General features: G+C 39.9%; 1 protein-coding gene across 1 annotated transcript in view; it reads left to right on the top strand.

Annotated features, from left to right (window-relative positions):
• Positions 1-934: 934 nt before the first annotated feature.
• Positions 935-22,567, top strand: part of IPO5 (importin 5) — a 44,709-nt gene continuing 23,076 nt past the window's right edge. The window contains exons 1-9 of the mRNA XM_071430947.1: positions 935-1,107; positions 6,141-6,221; positions 11,596-11,788; positions 12,272-12,374; positions 12,605-12,701; positions 13,719-13,823; positions 17,013-17,135; positions 17,222-17,342; positions 20,807-20,894. Of these exons, the coding sequence (XP_071287048.1) occupies positions 1,024-1,107; positions 6,141-6,221; positions 11,596-11,788; positions 12,272-12,374; positions 12,605-12,701; positions 13,719-13,823; positions 17,013-17,135; positions 17,222-17,342; positions 20,807-20,894 (995 nt within the window). The 5' untranslated portion in view covers positions 935-1,023. The remainder of the gene's footprint in view (positions 1,108-6,140; positions 6,222-11,595; positions 11,789-12,271; positions 12,375-12,604; positions 12,702-13,718; positions 13,824-17,012; positions 17,136-17,221; positions 17,343-20,806; positions 20,895-22,567) is intronic.

Below are 22,567 nucleotides of genomic sequence, written 5' to 3'. Positions count from 1 at the left end.
GGAAGTTGTCCGGCCCCTCTGCTCAGCCCTGGTGAGGCCGGATCTGGAGTGCTGTGTCCAGTGCTGGGCTCCTCGGTAAAAGAGAAATACGGAGCTGCTGGAATGGTCCAGGAGAGCGGGATGAGAGGGCTGGAGCAACTCTCCTACAAGGAAAGGCTGAGAGAGCTGGGCTTGCTTGGTCTCGAGAAGAGATGGATGAGAGGGGACCTCATTAATGTCTACCGGTGTCTGAAAGGAGAGTGCCACGATGCGGGAGCCAGGCTCTGCTCGGCAGTGCTGAGCAATGAACAGGAGACAACAAGCGGAGACTGACGCACGGGAAGTTCCACCTGAGCGTGAGGATGAACTTCTTTACTGTGCGAGTGACCGAGCACTGGAACAGAGTGCCCGGAGAGGCTGCGGAGTATCCGTTCTGGAAAATATTCAAGACCTGTCTCCGTGCAATCCTGGCCCGTGGGCTCTAGGACGCCCCTGCCTGAGCAGAGAGCTCGGACCCGATATCACCGCGGTCCCTGCCAACCCGACCCGTTCTGTGACTCACTGATTCCCAGTGGCGGGACAGCAGCACGACGTCACCGAGAGCGCGGAGGCGACGCCCCGCGATCTCCCGCGCTTTCCGTCCCTCCCCTGCCCGGCCCGGCCCGGCCCCAGCTCCGCGTCCCGGCGCGACCCCTCCCTGCCCGCGCCGCCCGACCGCGGCTCCGGCCAATCCCGCCGGGGCTGCCGGAGCCACTCACCAATCAGAGCGCTCCGCCGCCCCTGCCTCCCGCCCCCGGCGCGGCGGCGCACCAATGACACGCGAGGAGACAAACCCCCATTGAGGGTCGGTTGAGCCGCCGCTCCCCGCTGCCCGCCTCGCCCCGAGCCGCCGGGACGTCAAAGGGAGGCAGGGCCAATCGGGGGCGAGGCTCCGTGCGCCGCGACCAATGGGAGCGTGGCTGGCGTTGCGGCCCCGCCCTTCGCTCCCCCGCCGGCGGCGCGGCCGGCGCTCCCCCTTCCTCCCTCTCCTTCCCTCTCGCAGCAATGGCGGCGACGGAGCAGGAGCAGTTCTACGCCCTCCTCGGCAACCTGCTCAGCCCGGACAATGCGGTCCGCAAGCAGGCCGAGGTAACGGGGCCGCCGCGTCAGCGGCCGCCGAGACGGCCTGTCAGACCCGCCGGGCCTCGTCGGAGGGCGGGAGGGAGGGAGGAAGGGAGGGGGGCAGGGAGGCGGCGGGGCCGGCCGAGCCCCACGTGTGAGCAGCGGCACCAGCTGCCGCCCGGGCGGTCCGGGCCTTGCCCCGGCCGGGGCGGCGGGGCCGGGCGGTGGCGACCGTTTTGCCTGGCGGGCGCAGGGCCCGCGCCGGCCTTTGGCCCGTGAGGGCGCGAAGGGTCCCGTTACTCCCCTCGGCGCCCGCCCCGGCGTGTCCGGCGCCGCTCTCGCCCCTCGCCCGCCTCGAGCCCGCCCCGCCCGTGGCCCGTGTGGGACCGTCGCCAGGGCTGCTTGTCCCCGTTGCCCGTGGCTGGCTCCGCCTGAGCCGCCCGGCGTGACGGAGCGCGGCCCCCCGGGCCGGTGGCGGCAGCGGCGTGTGGGGGGGCCGGCTCTCGGTGCCTCGGGAGCGGAGGCGGCTCCCGAAGGAGGTCAGAGCGGGTGCCTGGCGCGGTGGAAGCGCTGTTGTGTGCGCGCCCGAAGCGGCCCTCGCTCGGGCTCCGTGCTCCCGCCCCAGCTGGGCCGGCAGGAGTTGGACCGAGGTCCTTCTCTCTTCCCGCACAGGAGTTTGGTTTTTTTAACTTTTCGGAACGGCCCCGTGTGTGTTCAAGGGTTTCGTCAGCTAAGAAGTATTTCACCCAAAAGAAGTGTTTTCAGTATGCTGAGTTTCTCTTGTTATCAGCAAAAAGTTTTCAGACATGTTGTTTCAGCTGAAATTCTTTGTGGCGGCTAAGCCACGTTAATTCTTTCTCTCTGTCATGCTTAAGGCTCCATTGTCAAGCCTGGTGGGGAATCTCTCCCGTTGAATTAAATACCAGCGTCTAGGTTTAGCATGAATTCCCGCTGCATGGCTGCATCGGGTCTTTTATCGCTCTCATCACTCCAGCGGTCAGCAGAGTTCAGTGCATTGTTTGGTGAAGAATAAAAAGCATTATTCCTGATGCTGCAGTGAAAATTCCTCAAATATGAATCCAGAGTGAGAAGGAGGCGAGACATACATTTTTAGAAAGCTAGTGAAATTCGGTATTGATAACTGCACTTTCTAGAGAGTCAGCAAGAATTATTCCCACATTCCTGAACATAGTGCTGCAATGGAGGCCATTCTCTGGGAGATGAATTTCTTTCTCTTCTCAACTGCCTACATATAACCTAACAACATTTCTAAAAAATTTTGAAGTTTATTGGAATTGTAACAAAGCAAGTTCGTTGTGCACCTGTGTCACAATGCCTATGAAATAAAACATTGGGTAAGAACTCTAAAGCTTAGATTCTTAAAACTGGTATATTTTGTCTGAAACTTGCTTGAAACTGAGTTGGAGTTCTTTTTAATCTTCATAAGTATGTGTTTATTTATTACACATGCACTATGGTCAATCAGAATAAGAAACCTTAATTGGCATGATAGATACCAAGTTTTTCAAGTCTGTTAGTTTCCTATAAAAATACAAGGAATAGGATAACTTTTTGCTTATTTATCTGCACTGAATTTGTTATTAGTTTCTGAATATTTCCAAGGTGTGCTGCAAATTATTTAATGGTTTAGGATCATTCAGAGTGGAAGGGTCCTCAGGAGGTCTGCCATGCTCAAAGCAGTGTCAGCTATCAGGTCAGATCAGGTCACTCAGGGCTTTGTCCTGCTGACTCTTGAAAACCTCTAAGAATGGAGACTGCACAAGCTCTTTGAGTTACTCACTCCTGCTTGACTTGTCCTCATTAGGACAGAGAGATCTGGACCTTCCAGTCTGAACCTCCTTTTTTCAATTTACACCTGTTGTCTCTCATTTTTCCACCATGCATGGCTGTGAAGAGCCCCACTTATCTTTGTGGTAGGTTAGTGAACTTTCACCTAGAAACACAAATCTGTCTCTCTACAGTGTAGCTAGACTGACTTAAGTTGTATATTCCTTGAAGTAAGATTTTTTTTGGATAAAAGTATTGCATAACTTTTAAAATATTTGCTTCCTAAAATCATACAGGACTCATACTTGGTTTTAAACATTGGCATAGTCCAATCAGTTTTTCAAAGTGTACTTAACTGTTGGAAGGTAATATTGAATACATAAAGCATTCAAATAACTGCAGATAAATTGGATAGCAGGTTTTCATTTGTATCTAGTGAAAACCAGTCAGAATGAGAAATGGATAGACAGGGAACTAAGCAGACTAAGCAGGTTATTCCAAATAGGTCTGGTCATTGAAATGAGAATGAGGGGTGTTCAGCTGAAGACTGAAATTAATAGAGATGTAGTCATATCCTGTCTGGGAGGATTGTAGTAAAAGATCTTAAAGAAAAAAAAAGGGTGAGGAAGAAAGCCTGATGAGTCCTAACTCAATAGATGTGTATGAATTTCTATGTGTATAGTCTGCTCTTGTGAGACCCCACTGGAGTACTGTGTCTAGCTCTGTGGCCCCTAACACAAGAAGGATGTGCCTGTTGGAGTGGGTCCAGAGGAGGTCAGAGGGTCTGAACAGCTCTCCTGTGAAAGGCAGCCTGAGACAGCTGGGGGTTGTTCAGCCTGGAGAAGACTGGAGGCACCTTAGAGCAGCCTTCAAGTACCTAAAGGGGACCTGCAAGAAAGGTGGAGAGGGGCTTGTACAGGGGCATGCAGTGATAGGACAAGGGGTGATGGCTTTAAACTCGAGGAGGGCAGGTTTAGATTAGATATATGGAGTAAATTCTTTACTGTGAGGATGTTGAGGCACTGGAACAGGCTGCCCAGAAAAGCTGTAATGCCCCATTCTTGGAAGCATTTAAGCATTAAGGCTGGATCTTTGAGTTACCTGGTCTAGTGGAAGGTATCCCTGCCCATGGCAGAGGGTTTGGAACTAGATGGTCTTTAATGTCCTTTCCAGCCCAAAACATTCTGTGATTATGTGTATGAGCTAGCATGCTCATAACTTAACCTGACTGGTTGGCTGAAATATGGTTGGTTTATTTTACCATCCATCCTGTAGTGGTGTCTGTTGACTATAAAAACCTGTCTTCTTACTTGTGTGTCTGTCTTCTAATACAGAAACTTTTATTTACTTTGTTTTGGTGATTTTATGCTCTTTTTAAAAATGCATTTCTCGGGTTTGAGAGAACATGGGTAGCAAGTGTAGAGGATAGATACTTTCTTGCACTTGTTATGAAAGTTGGTCATGGTGTGTGAGAAATTTGTGCTTCTGTATAAGATAACTGGGGAACTAATTGTAAACTTAAACAATACAGTGAGATGTAGCAGGATCCAGCTACATAGTTAGAGTGTAGCTGGTAAGGCTGGTAGTAAGATGGGTAGGGCCAGCCAAGAAGTCTCCCACCAGCCCAGAGGGAAGGTTCTGTGTTTGGCCATGTATTCCTTGTGCCCCTTGGCTTTAGCATCATCTGAGTCCAGTTTACAGAATTGACAGAGTTAAACCATTGAACAACTGCTTAGGTTGCTGCCATTTTTAGTGAGTTAAACAAACAACTCAAAATAGAATTTTATGGTTATCAGAATTGACATGAGGGAAGCCAGCCTTTACTGTGCTTCAGTTGTCTGTGAAAGCATAACAAGTCTGTGCTGGGCCTGGGTTTAGGGAACCATTGTGTTTCTGTATTAGTTTTTGGATTTGTAGGTAATAGTGCAGTATAAATATATGCATTCATGGAAGAGGTTAACTTGAGAAAGACTTTCTATTCTGACCCTAAACCTAGTTTAATTTTGCAGTCTCCATGAAATGATTAGATTAAATGCAGGGATTCATTGGGGATTCAGAGTCTCATTGACTGAGAGTGTATGTTGGAAACTAGAGAGAATATGAAATGCAGATTCAGTTTGTGAAGAAGGCCTACTAGGAAGCAGGTACAAAAATGGAGGAAGATGATGTCTAATATTAAATGCAAAACTGCTTAATTGACAATAGCAGGTATCCTGTCAAGGTGGGTAAGAGTTTGTTAGAGTACTTGAAGGAGCTACTGCAGAGTTGGAATGAGGAGGTAGGCAGGCAGAGAACTGATAGAAATGAACCTGAGCTTTGCAGAATAGGCTCATTCCTTGAGTTCAGAATGGGATAATGAATATTTGGAAAGGGTGAGGTAATTAATCTTCAAGATTGTCAGCAAAAAGTAACTCGGAGTTACTAAGTATAGAACTATTTCTAGGTGTTACGAGGGGTTGCTATTTAGCTGGTGATTCTGCTGCTCCCACCTGCCTAGGTTTTATATATTAAAAAAAACATTGTTTCAAAATATATACCATGTTTTGGATAGCAAAAGTTGTTTTGCTGTGTTTTCTAGCTTCTAAGTAACAATATAATTTTAAAAGGACACATGTATAAAATGCATGCCAGAAGCATGTAAGACAATGTAACTGAACTTATTAAACTTCTCATTTTGTTAAGAGGGTTTTCCTGAGGAGGAGACTAAATAGCTTCTCTTTCTGAAATTCAGGCAGGAGTTTAAAAATAAGACATTCTTATTCAGAATGTATGGTTGAGACGTGTGGCTGCCACATAACACTGTAAAAGTTTTAAAAATATTCAGAACCAGAACTGATCCAGTTTTTGGACTATACATTAGTCTGTGATTATTAATCTGTTGGTCACAGCTCGGTCTCAGGCTTCTTAAGTTCTTAATTCTTTGATATGATAAAAGCTATGATGGATTCCCAGTAGGACATGTTTGTTGTATGTTGTATTTCTACGAGTTTAGGTTCTATTTATATTTATATTTTTTAATTAATCTCCTAAGTGACCATGCATATGTAGATCATTCCAATATGGCAGATCTTACCAGATAACTAAGATTTTACTCATGATTTTAAAATAGTACATTTTTATTTTGATACATTTAGTTTCTTTTTTCTGCTATGTTATTTTTTTAAAATTGGATGGATACTGATGTTGTTTTAAAAGGAGAGTCAATTCATATTAATGCTTAACACATGCTTTCTAATAAGTGTTTACAATAAGCTGCATCTCTTTTTGTGCAGGAGACCTACGAGACTATTCCAGGCCCATCAAAGATCACTTACCTCCTGCAGGCAATCAGGAACAATGCTACTCCCGAGGAGGTATGGCTCAATAACCTTGGATTTGTGCAGATTTTCAAGGGGACTTGGAGAAGAGGGGAAGAAATCAGTGCTGATCATTTGGGGATAAATGAGCAAGTTTGGTGTTAACCGAAGCATCTTAATTTACTGCATATTTGTAGAGGGATCAGTCTTCTTTTTGTCTTGATTGTTGCATGTCCATTTCACTAGCTGAGACTTTGTGGTGCAGGATATTTAGTTTCAGGAATAGTTTTTTTGTAAACAACTGCTTGAGTCTCCATTGTTTTCTGTTGTGTGTTTTGCTTAATGAGTGTTATTTTCCATTAAGTGTATAACTACTAGGTGACTTTCTGTCATGTTTGTTTCTTCAAGTTACAGTTGAGAAGTGATTTCTACTTGGAGTCCCGTGCCTAAACATTAAAATTGTGTGTTGTCTAAAACTTAAAGTGCTTCTTAAGTCATCTGGCAGTATTATGGAATGAGTGGAGAGTAGTTTAAACATTATACATTTTTTTTAATCTGGGCATAAAGTAAGGGTGCCTTTTAGTTACTCCTTAGTTTTTAAGGCTCACAACTTTTGCAATCAGTTAAAGTACTTACTGGTAAAACTATTATTCTCTTGGATATGCAGGGCAAAGAACTACTAAACTTTCAAGATATTACAAATTTTAGAGTCACCTAAACAATTTCTGAACAATATTATAAGAGCATAAGTGTGCTTTTTCTCTATGGGTAAGTCTCTTCTGGCAGACTGTATTCAATTTAGAGTTAGTTGCCATTTGTGCTTTTTAATGCTAAGAAAGTATCAGTTTACCCATACTGATGCTTATTGATCTACAATGTTGTGTTCTTCTGACAGACTCCTTCAATATTATACTAGCAACTGGTATTCAGTTTTCCTTTTTGCTCCTTTGAGATGTTTCAAATGATAAAAAACTGTAGCGCAGTGTTACTACAAAGTATAAATAAATACTTGTTTCATGTGTTTGCTGATTTTATTCCCTTTACATCAGCTAAGGGAATAGCCCAGTGTAAAACTTAAAAATCTTGCCAATGACTTGGATTCTGACTTGCAAAGCACAAAAAAAACTTTTCACCTATGGAAGTTACTCTTGCCAAAGACATCAAAGGCTAACACTTGTAGAATATCTTGACATTTAACTTTACCAGTGGATTACTCAAAGAAAGGTTTAAATGTTAGCTCATACCCTAAGTAAGCATTAGGTGCTGGACTCAAAAAATCCTGATTAATGAAACCTTCAACCTCTTCCCTGTAAATCCAACTACTTAGAAGCCTAATTAGAGCCTAAGTGAAGTAATCCCCATGCTCAATCTAAATGCTGCATATAAACACCGCATATGCTGGGAAGCATTCTCTGCATGTTTGATATGGTGCTGGTATCAACAGGTAGTTTCTGCCTGTGTTTTATAGAGATCCAAATGCAGAGCAGAATATTGCATGTCACCAGTGGACAGAGCTTTGGGCCTGGCATGTGTCCTCTGAGCACATTGAATGTACTGGTGCCACCAAACACAGGATGCTGGAAGGAGCTTCAGAACTTTAAATGTGCCTTGTCCAGGCTATGTGAAAGCTGGGTTCAGATCCCTCTTCATCTTGAAGCCTTTGTCTTGCTTTACCTCCTTGCAGGAAAACTAGGATGAAGAGAATACCCCATCCTGTTTGCATGAGTTGTGTGTCTGTGTTGTAGAGAGTACAAGAGTTGTGGGGCTATTCAGACAGCAGTTGGGGAAGTCCTGCCTCTGCAGCCCAGTAGTTTTGGCATTTAAATGGAGAAACAGGGATGCAGATTGTGCTCCCAAGTACCCCTTGTATTTGACATAGAAAACACGATTAAGCTGCATTTGGAATAACTCTTTTAACTAACTGTGTAACAGGTTTTCTCCTAACCAGATGCCTAAACTATGTAAATATTCACCTCTTTCCTTTGTTCTTATTTTATACTTTCCTAATAGCAAAGTAACACAGTTCACAGAAGTGGAGGGAAGCATCTGACTTAGCAGTTAGAACACTTCTGTGCCAGGTGATGTGCAAGGTTGTACACCTCAGTCTGAGGAGGGGCTTGTCCTTACTTCCTGCATTTGTAGTCTCACTGATATGAAATTAAGACTACTCTTTATGCAACTGCATTTTAAAGGGTTGTACAGAAAGGTGATATATATTCACAGTTGATTTGATTTATTTTATTTGTAGAACTTAAACATTTTAGGCTGTTACCTTGCAGTTTTGATTTACCACATAGATCTTTGAGAGGAGCAGAAGTTGTGCATTTTCCCCTGCATTTGTTTTTTCTTATTAACTCTGGATTGGCAGGTTTTGATCGTGTCCTAATTTACAGATGACTAGTAAAATAATAAATGCTCTGTAAAATGGTTTCTGCTGTACTCACAGCCTTCTTGGAGGGCCCTGACCTCTCCCAGACCTCTGCCCATATTGTCACATGAAGGGATGCATTTCTCATTTTGAAGACTGCTGTTGTGGACAGCTCCCTGTTTAGCCTTTGGGAAGGAAGGCAGCCCAAAGATGCACCACAATTCTGCCTTTGAGTTGTCTGTGGACCTTGGGCACTCTGTGCTTTGAATTCCACATAGGACTAGATCTCTGAATGACAAGTCCATCTTTGAACCATGTGCTAAATGTTCTTTACTTCCATCTCTGCATGTTTTCCTCCTTGAGGACTTGAACAATAAAAGTAAAATTCAGTGTGACAGTGCTACGCAAAATAGTCAAACTTTTTCTTATAGAATATGTAGGGTTACATGGATGTTTTGAATATTAGTGGAGAGCATGGCATCCCAGATTGCTGTCATAATTCTGCTGCTGCCCTGCTCAGCAAATTGATTTGATTTTCTTCTTGTGCTTTATTTCCCTCATCCCTAAAATACTAAAACATTTTTAATACACTATAAATTCTACTAATCAGAAGCAGTGTGTTGAAATTTGACTATTATGACTACTTTTTAATATGACTACTTATATTAATAACTTTACACTTCAGTTGTACATGAGCATCTCAGTAATTTAGACATGCAGAAGACCCAATGCTGGGAAAAATGTGCTCTCTTTATGCTTCATTGGTATCTGGAATTTCTTCTTTGGGGATGTATGCTTTATATTGTTCCTCTCCTCATTAAAAGCTATTGGTACTAAACTGCAGAATTTGGAATTGCTTGTTTAAGTACATATTTTGAAATACTTAAACTTAATGAACCGTTTGGGTGTGTGAAAAATACATATATTCTTTCTTAGAGTAGAGGAAACAGCCCTGGAAGTGCCATTAATTCACCCGTGTTTGTAATAATTAAATTGACAATGATAGTTTTCCTATGTAAGTGAGTATCTGCTGAGGAAAATATGCCATTTTTTATTATTAGAAGTCAGTCAGTTTGTCACTCTTTAAAACACATGAATTTGCTTTGGGGATTTTGGAGATTGTTTTTTTCCTAGTGACTATAACCAGGAGATAATTCGTGTAGTGCTGGTCTTGTGTCTTTCTGCGTGCCTTGCTACTTGTGTTTTTACTTTGCAGTCAGCCTGTTTATTAGTCTTCTAATATTTTAAATTCTTCAGAGTTGGAAATTCTTATCCTTGTTTTCATAAAGCATGTAGTCTTCACCTCTGTTCCCTGACTGTCCACCTGTTAGTACTTCATGAAAGAACATAATATAATGTGAGTTCAGTCATTATCAGGTGTCAGGAAATCCTCACTGAAACACGATGCCTTGAGTAAGGGAAGACAGCACCAGAGTTTGTGCCCTGTTTAGTCCCAGTGAATGTGCTCCCCACTCAAGGCATTTCTATGTAAGTTTACCATACTAATGAGGAAAAATTTAATCTTTCCCAATATTAGTGCTCCAAAAGATGGGAGAAGGAAATATATCATTATATGTGGTACCATGAAAGTTTTTGGACACATTGTGGTGAGATTCCTACAGGCAGTGGGGGAAGAATGTCCTTCTGAACTCACATTCCCCTATGACAGTCTATTGCTAGAGAATCTTGGCTTCTGATGGGAACTACAGGACAGGTGGGCACTGTGACTGTTCACCTGCTGTCTTCCTTGCATCTGCTAGGGAAGAGCTAATCCTACATATGTGGTGACCTTAGCCCACACTGGAGATGGTGAGGAGGAGATATGGAATGATAAAGAATTGGGTCCAGTTCTATTCCTTTCCTTCTGCTGGTACTGCTGCTTTGTGTGCAGTACTCTTTAGCTGTGCAGAGGAGAGCTGGGTAGTTTAGAAAAAGACAGTGAGTCTGGAGACTGCAGAACATAAAAATAGTATCTTGGGTGATGTTTAGCAGTACCTGATATTTACAAGGTATGTTAGAAGTAGACCCTTTGCAGCAGTTTGTGTTTCACATCTATAGGTTATGTCGTAGTAACACTATTGAGAAATTAGAATTGATTACTTTTGCTGCTCATTGAAGAGTTTTGAATTTCAAAGGCTTATAAATGAAACTGTCATTCATGTGCACATTAAATAAGGATGTCTCAGGAAAAAATTGAGTTTGGATTATTTTTTGTGAGAATTTAGCACACATAAGGTTTTGTTACATGTGTTAAACTTTAGAAGTTTGGGTGGTGATTTTTAATTACTGTGTGTCCTTAAACACCAGTTGGTGAACATTCTATTAAGTTATTCAGAGAGCTTCATGTGTCTTTTTGTCTTTACTGCACGTGTTGCTCTATTTTGAATTAATTGTATTTTTTGCTTCTAGTTCTTGTACAATTGTAAATGAATATGGATATAGAAATGATACTGTTGTAAAATAGGTGTATGCATACAGGATACAAGATTGTAATATGTGATTTTGAGGTTCCTATGCTTAAGTTCAAGTTTAAAGAATAAAGTGTCATCATACACCTACAAAACACTGAAAGCTTTGGTTTGACTTGGATTTGGGTTTAGTTGTTTGAGAATGTGAAGGAGAGTTTACAGATTAATTATCTGACAAAATTGCCCCAATAAGTCACTTTTTAATCCAGAAAAACCTGTCTGGATTATAATGACCACATTAGGCCATTTAAAATAGAAAGAAGTTGTGCTTTAAAGATCTTTCAATAGCACAATTAAGTTCTTAACTTGCCACAAAAATATTTCCAAGGTTCAGCTGTAGAAAAAACCTGAATAACTCAGTACTGTCATTATTTCTTTGAAGGGCTGTAACTGTCAGAAACACGGTTGTAAGCTGATGTTTCTTTACTATGGTTTTTTTTCACTATCATAATTGTCATCTGTTGCTTGAGAGGTATTCCATTCACCAAAGTCTACACAATGGAAGTGTCATTTGGGAGCACGATGTGGATGTTCCCTTGTAGGAGCATGATGATGATGTCAAGCACTTTAACACACACACGCTTCTCCCTAACAGGCTCGGCAGATGGCAGCTGTCCTTCTGCGCCGCCTGTTGTCATCTGCATTTGAAGAAGTTTATCCAGCTCTGTCACCTGAGGATCAGACATCAGTCAAGAGTGAATTGCTGCTCTTTATCCAGTTAGAAGGGCAGTCCACTATGAGGAAGAAAATATGTGACATAGTCGCTGAATTGGCCAGGAATTTAATAGGTACTTTATTTATATAAGTTGATACTGTAGTAAAATGTTTATGTATTGATAGTGGTTGTATTTGTATCTCTGCTTAGGCTTTTGCACATGATGTGCTAACTAATTCCATGGCTTATAATAGAACCTAATATTTGTTTACACTATCCTTGACCAGATGAAGATAAGATTCTTAAACTCTGCTTTTTAAATTGCTCAAGTTTAGGTGAGATTGTATTAAGGTTTATAAATCCAGTTTTGTGTAAATTGTCATGAATTATGCTGAACATTGCATCAGTTTCTTTTTTTGAGTGTTGCTATATAGTAGTAAACAGAGATCACCTTTTGTTATGGAGTGTTTTTAGATTAAACATTTCACAATATTTTACATTGTGACTTAGGTACATCTTCAGATCAGGGAGTCAGTGATGACTGGTTTTCCTGCCCCACTGATATCTCACCATTCTGAAGTTAGCTTATCCTAAAACTTTGTTGTGTTTAATGTAGATGAAGATGGCAACAACCAGTGGCCAGAAGTTCTGAAATTCTTATTTGACTCTGTCAGCTCTCAGAATGTGGGACTGCGTGAAGCTGCTCTACATATTTTCTGGTAAGCTACATTTTTGTAGGATAGCCTAATCATGTCTGAAAATGAAAGAAAAACTGTCACAATGTAATTAACTAGCAATCATATTTATTTAATTTATTTTCTTGTATTGTGGCTTATTTAACTCAAATGTGTACAGTTACAATCTGTAACTTAAACAATGGATAAGTTTGAAATACTAGTTTAACCTTAACTTGTGTCAATTTTTTTTAATGGTTTGGTCTTATCCTTAGGAATTTTCCTGGGATTTTTGGGAATCAACAGCAGCACTATTTGGATGTCATTAAGAGAATGCTGGTTCAGTGTATGCAAGATCAGGAACATCCCTCAGTAAGACCTTTATGTTCTTTGGGGATTTTAGTATGTTCTGAGCATAGAAACTCAGTGCAGTAGTCTCAAACATAAAGGTTAAACCATACATTTCAACCAGAGAATTGCATTACCTGAAAATGATGTACATACAGAGTTTTGACTGTGCCTGCTGCAAATCAAAGGCTCAGACCCTTTTGTGGTCCTAATGCTGACTGGCTGCTCATATCTGCATTGTTTAGGCCCAGATTCTTCCCTAGTTATGCTTGGAGAAACCCAGTTGCAGTAGCCCCAGGCAGATGGGGTTTTACCCAGCAGCATTGAGGGGTCAGAAACTCCATGTTAAATTCTGTTTCTGGCCTTTGTGTTTAACAGTGTAAGTCTGTCATCTCTCTACATACAGTATCTGTATATAGATGGTACATGGTATGTCTCAAAATTCTGAATATACAACAGCTCCTTGAACTGTTTGTGCATGTTTTGCTCTAAGGGTGTGTAAGCAAGCCTTGCTTTTCTGGAAGGCTTCAGATTAATTGATTTGTGCAGAGAATTGTACTTTGAAAATGTTTCTCTTGTTATGGAAAATGCTGGGCAAGGATAGGAAACCCTGCTGTGATATATGGGTTCAGTTTGCTGCTCCCCCAAGGATTACTTTTTCTGACCTTTGAAAGTCGACTGAATAACATTTTCTAAAGTACCACAAGTCATGCCTTTAAAGAGTAATGTCTTAAACACTTAGCTCACACTTCTTGGAAAATGAGACTGACACTTGCATGCACATTTGAAGTTTTGATGGAAGTTGAAAACAATAGGGTTTTTTCCTCTTTTCTTTCATTAAATGAAAACCACCAAAACAAAAAGCAAAACTAGGGACTACTTGCCACCTTGTATGATAAACCTTTTATAGACAATGTAGATGCTGAAGGTCTTCATTATCACTTTAATTTGAAGTAAAATTTAAAATCCCATGTTAAAAACTAACAGAAGCATGTTTCAGTACTAGTTTCCCACATTTATTTCTTCAATCATGTCTTTTAGATCAAGACTTTGTCTGCTAGAGCTGCAGCTGCATTTGTGCTTGCTAATGAGCTCAATGCTCCCCTTCTTAAACATTTTGCAGACCTGCTACCTGGAATCTTGCAGGTAAGAAACCAAACTAGTTACACTTATTGTGCCGTTACTGGTATTGACTATATACAAATGTAAATATTGATCTGTGAATCCATGAATTTTTGCTGAGACCTGAATTAACTGACCCTTTTAGCCAGACAGCAATTGCTAGCAGATGAAGTGGAGACTAATAAGGAATTTTGCAAATAGAGGATATTTGATAGGGTTTTAAGGAAAATAGCTCAGTGCTGATCAACTTACACAGTGTTACAGAGATAAATGAGTTAAAATTCTTTGTAAGGTATATAGGTCAAAATCATACAGCTTTTAAATTAACCATGATATTGAAATACAAAATATGGGCTACCCTGAGATTTGAAGTAATCTGTAATTGGGGAATTCATGGACTTGTGATATCCTGTATCTCTTCAGTTTAGAGGAAAGCATAGAATTATTCTGAACATAGATGCTCAGACTGAGAACAAAAGTCTGTAGAAATTATCTTTATTGTTTGATAAATTAGGAAATTGCAAATAAAATGCCATTTTAAGCTTCATGTAATTTCTGAGGCTGGATTAGATCTCTTGGATTGATGAATTTGAGCAAAAGTTGAAATTCTAGTGTAAGGTTATTTACTTTTGCAGAGAAGCCTATTGTAAATCAAACCAGAGACAGAAATGGTTTGAGCTCTGAAGGATGAAAAATTCACAGTACACTTCGCTTTCTATATCAAGAAACAGTGGAAGCACTAAGTACCTATGATAACGCAGGAGGTGAACTTCTGGTGATTTTAAATTAGGCTAAATTTGCATTAAAGACAGACTTCTCACTACAGTCAGAACAGCGGGTTCTTGTTGACAGTGTGGCTGTAAACTGCGTGTGCTTTGTGGCAAGCTGAAGAAAAATTTTGCCAAATCTACTGGCATCTGCAACTGATGGAATTCTGCTTGATCTTAAATGCAAACTGAGAGCAATTTATCCAAGTCATCTGAACTTGAAAATGGGCTGTAGTGGGTATAAGTTTTTGATATTGAGGTCTCTATTTGGTGATTAGTCCGTGTCCATGCCTTTGTCAATAACATGTGTTGTTTAAAAGTTGTAACTGCCTGAGAGGACCTTGGCTACACAGTACTACTGTGTAAGTGGGGGCGAGGCAGGGTTTGGGGTGGTCATTCCATTTGTCTTGATGTGTGGCACTTAAAAAGTGTAAGGGTTTTAGATTTCAGGCTAATAGCCCACTCTGTGCTGTAACTTTCAATGCTACTCTGACACTATTTAGACACTGTAACAACATATGCTTTTGGCTCACATTTTCAAGCTTTCTTTTTTGCTAATACAGAGCTCAGAGCTGTGCTATGAAATCTGTCTTTTTAAAGTACTTATTGCAAGAAGAACTAGATTTTCAGGCTGTGGTAACACAAGATGGATATGAAGATCCGAGTTTATAAATAGGAATGTGTTAGAATAGTGGTGAGTGACCTTTGGAGACAGTTGGATGCTTTTTTTGTTGCTGTTGAAATTAATTTTGTTGAAACTCTGATGCTAAAAAAGCTAAAAATAAAATTCTGACTTGGCATATCAGTTCTTTCAGTACAAGATCTATAATGGTTATACTGGAAGTTGAACTTTCAAAACTGACAGTTGAAACTTTTACCCAAAGCTTTCTGTTGCAAAGGGAAGTAAAAGCAGATAGAACTTCACTGACTTCTTGGACGTTGTTTAATACTATAGAAAAGTACTTTTGCCTTTTAGGACTCACTTCACTTTGAGCTGCTTTATTCAGAAAACCACTCTTTAAAAACTGTCAGAGTTGCAATTGATATAAAATACAGTTTGCAGAAAATTCCAGTAAATATTACATTGTCCTTTGAGAGAATCAGAGGATGTTATAGCTATTAGACCAAAAGACCTTAACCGTGACAGATGGTTTTTTTTCCGGATTTTTCCACAATGTTTCTGGTACTAGAAGATGATGCTTTTGAAAGTGTGGGTTATATAAGTGCCATTAACAAAAATGTTGAATTATATACTTAAATATTAAAAATTATTTAGTTACTTACTTCAAAAAATGTTTCAACATTAAGAAGACATAAAATACTTCGCTAATGAAAATTCCTTTCAAAATCTCAGAAGTGAGTGTAAAGACTTTTTTCTTTGGAGCTTTGTTTCCTTCTGAATTCTAACACCATTGAGTAACAGCGTTCTGGTTTGGCACTAAAATATCACCCTGATCAGTTAAAAGTAAGTTTTAAATTACTTTTCAGATTGTGGACATGGGTTAGGAAATATAGTTGCAAAAAGCTTGATTTCTTTCTCTCTTTTCCATGTCTGTGACTGAAGGCTGAAAGGTCTGCTTTAATTTGGTGGCTCTGGAGGGATGTCTGGAAAAAACCTCTTTAATCTTGTGGTTCCTGGTGTTTGTAAGCATAAGCTATTCAAAACTTTTCTCACATAACAGGCGAATGGGAAGTTAGGCTCATTTTCCTTCTTTCAGGCCAAGTTACTTCTTTTTAAATGGATTTTGAAGTTGTCAGAACCCAGTGGTTTTGCATGTTGGAGCCTCTGATGTGTGACCTTAATTCTTTCTGATTGTCTGCAGTGTCAGATTTGAACATTGTGAGGCATAACTTAGTTGTAGAAAACTTGTAGTTTTGGATGCTGCATAGTATCCTGTTATGGGTTTATGCACACAGGTCACTATAGCAGGGTCTGACTCTGTGATCCTGCTGAAAGTTGGAGTGAAGGCTTCTGATTAATTGTATTCTGTTAGTTCTTAGGTTACAGCTTGAGCTGGTGCCTCCAGAGAGGGACCCCTACCCCAATTCATGTCTCTCAATTGTACATGTGTTGCTGATGGCCCGGTCCCCAGCCACTTACTTCTGGTTGGTGGTCTCTTGATTTCTCACTGGTTTTTTCACTGTTGCAGGACTCATCTTCTGATGAAGTTACTTCATTCTCTTGGAATTGTCTGCTTGATTCTTACCTTCTTCATTCAGCTTGTATCTGCTGGAATCAGCTAGTTCATTGTTAGAAGCATTAGTTTTAACAAAAAAGTTTACTCTGGTCAGTTCTTGTGGCCTCAGGCTTTGGCTGCTTAGCATACTAAATGAGACTGTTCAGAGAAACAAGAATACAATTAATGAAATTTCTTCTATAACACTGGTCCTATTCGTAGTATTGTTTGTTTTCATTTATTCTTATCTCCATCTTATCTTTTTATAGGCTCTAAATGATTCCTGCTACCAAAATGATGATTCTGTTCTGAAATCCCTTGTAGAAATTGCAGATTCTGTTCCCAAGTATTTACGACCACATTTAGAAGCTACTTTGCAGCTAACTCTGAAGGTAAAGCTAGGAATGTTTTTTAAGAATCACTTTTTCCACCCCAAAACCTCTGTTCTAACCATTTGCTCTAATCTTTTGGGTTGTAGTTGTGTGCAGATGCCAGTCTCAGTAACATGCAGCGTCAGTTGGCACTTGAAGTAATTGTGGCCTTGTCAGAAACTGCTGCTGCTATGCTGAGGAGGCATACAAATATTATTGCACAAGCCAGTAAGTATTTTCCTCATTTTCTTTGTTGAAACAGTCTTCTTTTACAGTATTAAATTGACTTTGCTGTTGGTCAGTGGCAAAACCACATCTAACTGAGAGTTTGCTGGTCCTCATAACCAAAGAAAACTCAATTCAGTGTTACCTAACGGAGTAACCCCCTTCAATTATGACTCTTCATAAATTAATCCGTGCCTATGCAGCACCAAAAATTTGAATAAAAATACAGTGGGCTCTTATTAGATATTTCCAAGGAAAACTCTACTTGCATGCTTTTCAGCTGGCTTTGGAAAATTTTACTGTAACAAAAAACAGCATTTAGTCCTGAAGTTCTACATTTGGAGTTTGGTATGTAGGCCAGATACTCTGAGGTGCTGGCAAGTCAAGCCTGAAGGAATTCAGCATGTATGTTGAACATCAGTGGTGAGTTAAAGCTGTGAATTAAAAAATCAGATGCTGGTATAAATACATAGAAATAATCTAATTAGTCTATTTCACATGCAGATGGTAAAGTCTTTGAAGAGGCACTTTTAAAATCATGCATTATTATTTAAAATGCTAAAAATAAATGTCTTCTGGGCAGCTCCAGCATCAGTGCTGCTTGCACTGGTGTTTCTTTGCCTTTTAAACCTTTTCTTTGACTAGATCAGGGCCCTGGCACAGCAGTGTAGCCTACTTTTCCCTCCCTGTCAGACTTGTGTTTGTCTAAATTCTTGTTGCTTTCTGAAACTTGCATAAAAAGTAACTTTTGCTGTGTGCTCCACTCAAAAATACTACAATTTTGCTGTATACTCAGCATGAGGAAAGTTGTATAGATGATATTAAAATTATAAAACTTCTCTTGGAAAATGTCACATACTGGATCTGCTTGGCTTAAATGTTAAAAATATTGATAGAAGTTTTGTTTGCTAGTAGAATAGTTTTTTAAAGAAGAGGTTCTTTAGAACATATTTTGGAATCTGTAAATTTTCAGAACACTCTATTTTCACTCCATCCTGTAGCTTATTGGAATTATTAACACTTGACACTTGCTGGCCCCACATCATTACAAGCTTCTTATTTGTTCAGGAGAGAAGTACCTCTTACCTCTTTAGGATGTATTCCTGTTATTTTAGGTTGCTAGTTGCTGTTTAGGAATGAAATACTTCTATTAAGATAAAGCACCATATGGGAAAGAAATGCCTTTCATTTGCAATTCATTGTAAAATTAGTCTTATTAATATATCATTAGGAGAAAGACATTTATTTTGCAGAACTGGTAAAGCAAGGTAGCACAAAGGGACTGCTTTTGTCTTGGCTTTGTATCTTTAAAAGGCTTTCTGTTTTCATTCAACTGAGAAGTTGCTAGATCACTTGATAGTCATGACTGGAACTGGGACTTGGGCAAAACTGTCATCTTATGCTGCTTTTACTGAGCACAGTGCTGGCTTAGGAGTGTGTGTCCTGTGTGCCAGTTAGCTGCTCAGGAATCCACTTGGATTAAGAATTCCCTTCCTGAGCTCACAGGATTGCAGAGTTTTATTGCTCTGGTAAGAAGCAGGCTTAGTGGGCTCAAGCTTAACTTGTTTGTAAGAGTCTATATATTAGCAGTAATTAAATTTTGAGGGCTTGTTGGGTCAATGTTGAAATTTCTATGCACACTCTACATTTTTTTAAAAACTCTTTGTGAAATTACACTTACTGGCAGGACATTCATGCAAAACATCAAGAAGAAACAAGAAATTGTAGGTTCTAGATATAATGATGGCCAGAGCACATTGGATGAGTGTGTTCTTAGCCTTGTTTGTTAGTAGCAGCAAACACTGACGTGACTTTTTGGAGCCCCAGAGCATTTATGTTAGTTGATGTTTGTCTTCCATATTCCATAGCTGTTGTGACAATCCATGTTTGTAATCTGTGTACTTATGTGTGTCTGTGTCTGAAAATCTTCTGGACTGTAGTAATTTGATGGTTTTTGAGGTCTAATCAGTGTATATAAAACTGACATGTGGGCATCATGCCAGAGGGACCATAGTGTCTGTTAAGTTATCTTGATAGTACATAAGAGCCCTCTGGAGGTTTTTGTAGCCATAGGATATTTTCTATCTGAAAATACATACCCACATCAAGCAAATAAATCCATAATTTGATCTTTTTTGATACTTGCTCTACAATGCTATCAGTGAGCAATAGTTTTTTCTGTCATCAGTTGACCAGAAGTTTCTCATCTGTCCAGATATGTGGTGGTGAGTTTGCTTAGGGTGTTGTCTGTGTGTTAGATTACAATAGTGTGTGCATGTATTATGAAATTCAGCAGTTGCAGTATAGTTGATCAGTTCCAGTAAATCTCATTAGCAGCATGAGCAGTTACTAGATGCCTACTAGTTTTTCTGGTAGATTGCTGTAAAGGGCAGTTACCTGTGGTAGCTGTCTTCAAGATGTGTGGTAGGCTGTGCTGAAAAGATTGTTGAAGGTGAAAGGTTGATTATTTGACTGAAACCTTTTGTTTCCAGGTCAAAGTGAGACTTTGTTACATAAATGATACTAAATTCAAACAACTGCTCTGAGTGATTGGTATGTCGTACAGGGTAAAGAAGTGCTTAAGAGCACTTTTTTTCCCCTTTTTTTTCACTTTTTCCCTTACTTTGCTCTGGAAGTGCAAGGTAGACTTTTCACCCCTTGTACTTCTGAGGGGCACAGCAGCAGGTAGACTTAGAGCAGACAAGCCACTGTTCTCCTTCCTCCTGTGACAAGTGGTAAGAGTAGCTGATGCTTGTTGCATAGTAGTTTAATGCTGTGATAGAGATTGTGTAAGTTGTCCATTCTTCTCATTCTAAGTCTTTATAGAGACTATATTCAGAGGTAGAAGAAGAAAACCGGCGGATTATAACGTGAAAGATGCGTTCATTCTACAAGAGAAAAATTTGCATTAGGTGGGAAAAAGGAAATCTCAAGTTCTAAACCATGGCCTATTTTAAGAGAAAAGCTTTATGCTAAGCAACCACTGTATAAATAGATAATAAATAACAAAATTTATTATGTTAAAACTAAGGGTTCAGTAGTACTCTTTCTTAATTAATAGTCTCTTTCATTAATAAATGTTCAAAGGATGATGTCAGAGTTTCAGAAAAATTAGGGAGGATATCAGAGTTCTTAAGGCATATAATACTGTTTTTAACTCTTTCAAGAATATAGACTTTATTAAGGAACTTGCTTTTTATAATTGTCATGATCTACAAAACATTTTTGAGTCTTGGTAAGTTATACACAAGATTTTTTTACTCTCAGTTTGAATGTTCTGGAATACTTATGTGGCAATCAGTTCTGGATTATTGGCTGATGCAGTTTTACAGACCTGACCATCTGCTACTGGAAGAAAAGCTGGTTTTCTTCAAAAATTTTTGAAACGAGAAAACTTGAAATTTATACTTTTTATTTGAGAGTCTATTTTAAGAGATCAGACTGAGTTTAAAACTTTTTTTTTTCAGTTCCTCAGATGTTAGCAATGATGGTTGACTTGGAAGAAGATGAAGATTGGGCAAATGCAGATGAGCTTGCAGATGATGATTTTGACAGGTAATTATGAAACCAGTTGTTTCAATGTGTTATCAAGCCTGTGGCTAAAGGCACATTTAAAGTGCAGAATGCAAATGCCTGTAGTGCATTACTTTTTCTTTATTCAAATAACTGTTGTAATTTTGTTCCTTCAGTCAGGAGCAGTTTATATGTAGGTTACTTAGGCAGTGTTCAGCAAGGAAGTAAATTATTTCAGTTTTCATATTTGCTGTAATTAGACAAGTTGCATGTCCCCATGTTTGCTGTTTTGTACTGTTGTAGCTTTTCAAAGCCTTTAGCTTTTGTTTTTTTCTGTCATTTATATTACTCAGTTCAGAAGTCAGTGCCTCCTAATCCTCTAAACTGAGGGCTAATCCTGAAGTTAGCTGGAAGCCATGTTGAATCATATTGGCCTGTTTAATTATCCACAACCAATGTCTTTGTATTTTTCTGTATCTACGCCCTTGAAAATGTGGTGTTTTCAGAAAAAGGCAACTTTGGAAGAATGTCATCATGCATGGCAGAATTCCTTGTTGGATTTCACCTAGTCCAAAAATAGTACAATTTTGCTATTATTTCACATCCCTTGGTATGGCTAGCAACAGCTTATCTTGTTGTATGTTAGGCAAGGAAGATCAAAAGATGTCCAGTCATTTGGATTTGCTTATTCCTACATGTCTTGTAGCTTGCTCCAACTTTTTACTAAAATAGTGGTTTGCATACAGCATCCTGTTGCATTTACTCTTGTCCAGCTACTGTTAGAGTGAAGTGGAAGAAAGCAGAAATAGGTGTAGGAGGTAACTATCTCCACACTTCTATAAAGACATGGATGTTCATTTACCAGTCTAGACACTTCTTTGACATACCTGGTTCATCCAGACTCAGATGTAATTAGTGTTTTCAAACAATTTATCTTGGAACACTTAGAGATCTTCATAGGAAAATAGACTAAAGAAGAGAAGTAGAGCAACTTCTAATAGATAGCAGGCATGTAAAGACACCTGTAGAACTGATGCTTAGGAATTTATGGAATAATCTTTGCCTTACTTGAAATAATCTTTTTAGTTCTCTTTGATTATGAAATTGAAAGTGAGCTGTCCTTTCTTGTCTCCCTCACATAGTAGACCATACCCTTTTAACCTGTTTCCTGAGTGCTGAAATTTTGCTATACAGGTGTCAGACACCACCACTACATTCAGGTTTGTTAAGTATTTGAATCTTTTCAGTGAATAAAATTTCAAGGGGGAATAGAATATTCAAGTTCATGTCCTTATCAAGCCTTTCAGGGTGTGGAAATTTATTCAGATGGCTTGCTTTAGGCAGCTTAGTAAGTATGCTGAATCATGCACTTGAGGCATGCCATTTTCTTTTTATTGTCAACAGAGTAACTTTGTTCTTCTAAATACAGCTTAGCTGCCTATGGATTTTATAATGAAAATTTTCCTTTTCTTAGTTAGAAGTCACAAGTAGAGTGAGCACAGATCAGAAAACAAGTTATGCTCAACAGCCTTAGCCTGAAGGAGCTCCTTTGGCCCTCGAAGTAACAGGAGAGCTTGAGGCTTAGACACAAGCTACTGCACATGAGCTGGTCTCTGGTGATGGTGTGTGTGAGGGCAGTTTTTCTTTTAGCAGGTCGCTCCTGGTGCTGCTATGTGCCTCCCACCATTGAAGCTCACTTTTGTGGAGAGCTCAGT

Source organism: Agelaius tricolor, unplaced genomic scaffold, assembly GCF_023055355.1.
Source record: "Agelaius tricolor isolate 1412-34295 unplaced genomic scaffold, bAgeTri1.0.p SCAF_7, whole genome shotgun sequence".
Classification (NCBI taxonomy): domain Eukaryota; kingdom Metazoa; phylum Chordata; class Aves; order Passeriformes; family Icteridae; genus Agelaius; species Agelaius tricolor.
The sequence above is the reverse complement of the archived record's forward strand: the minus strand, read 5'-3'. Positions and strand labels throughout refer to the sequence as shown.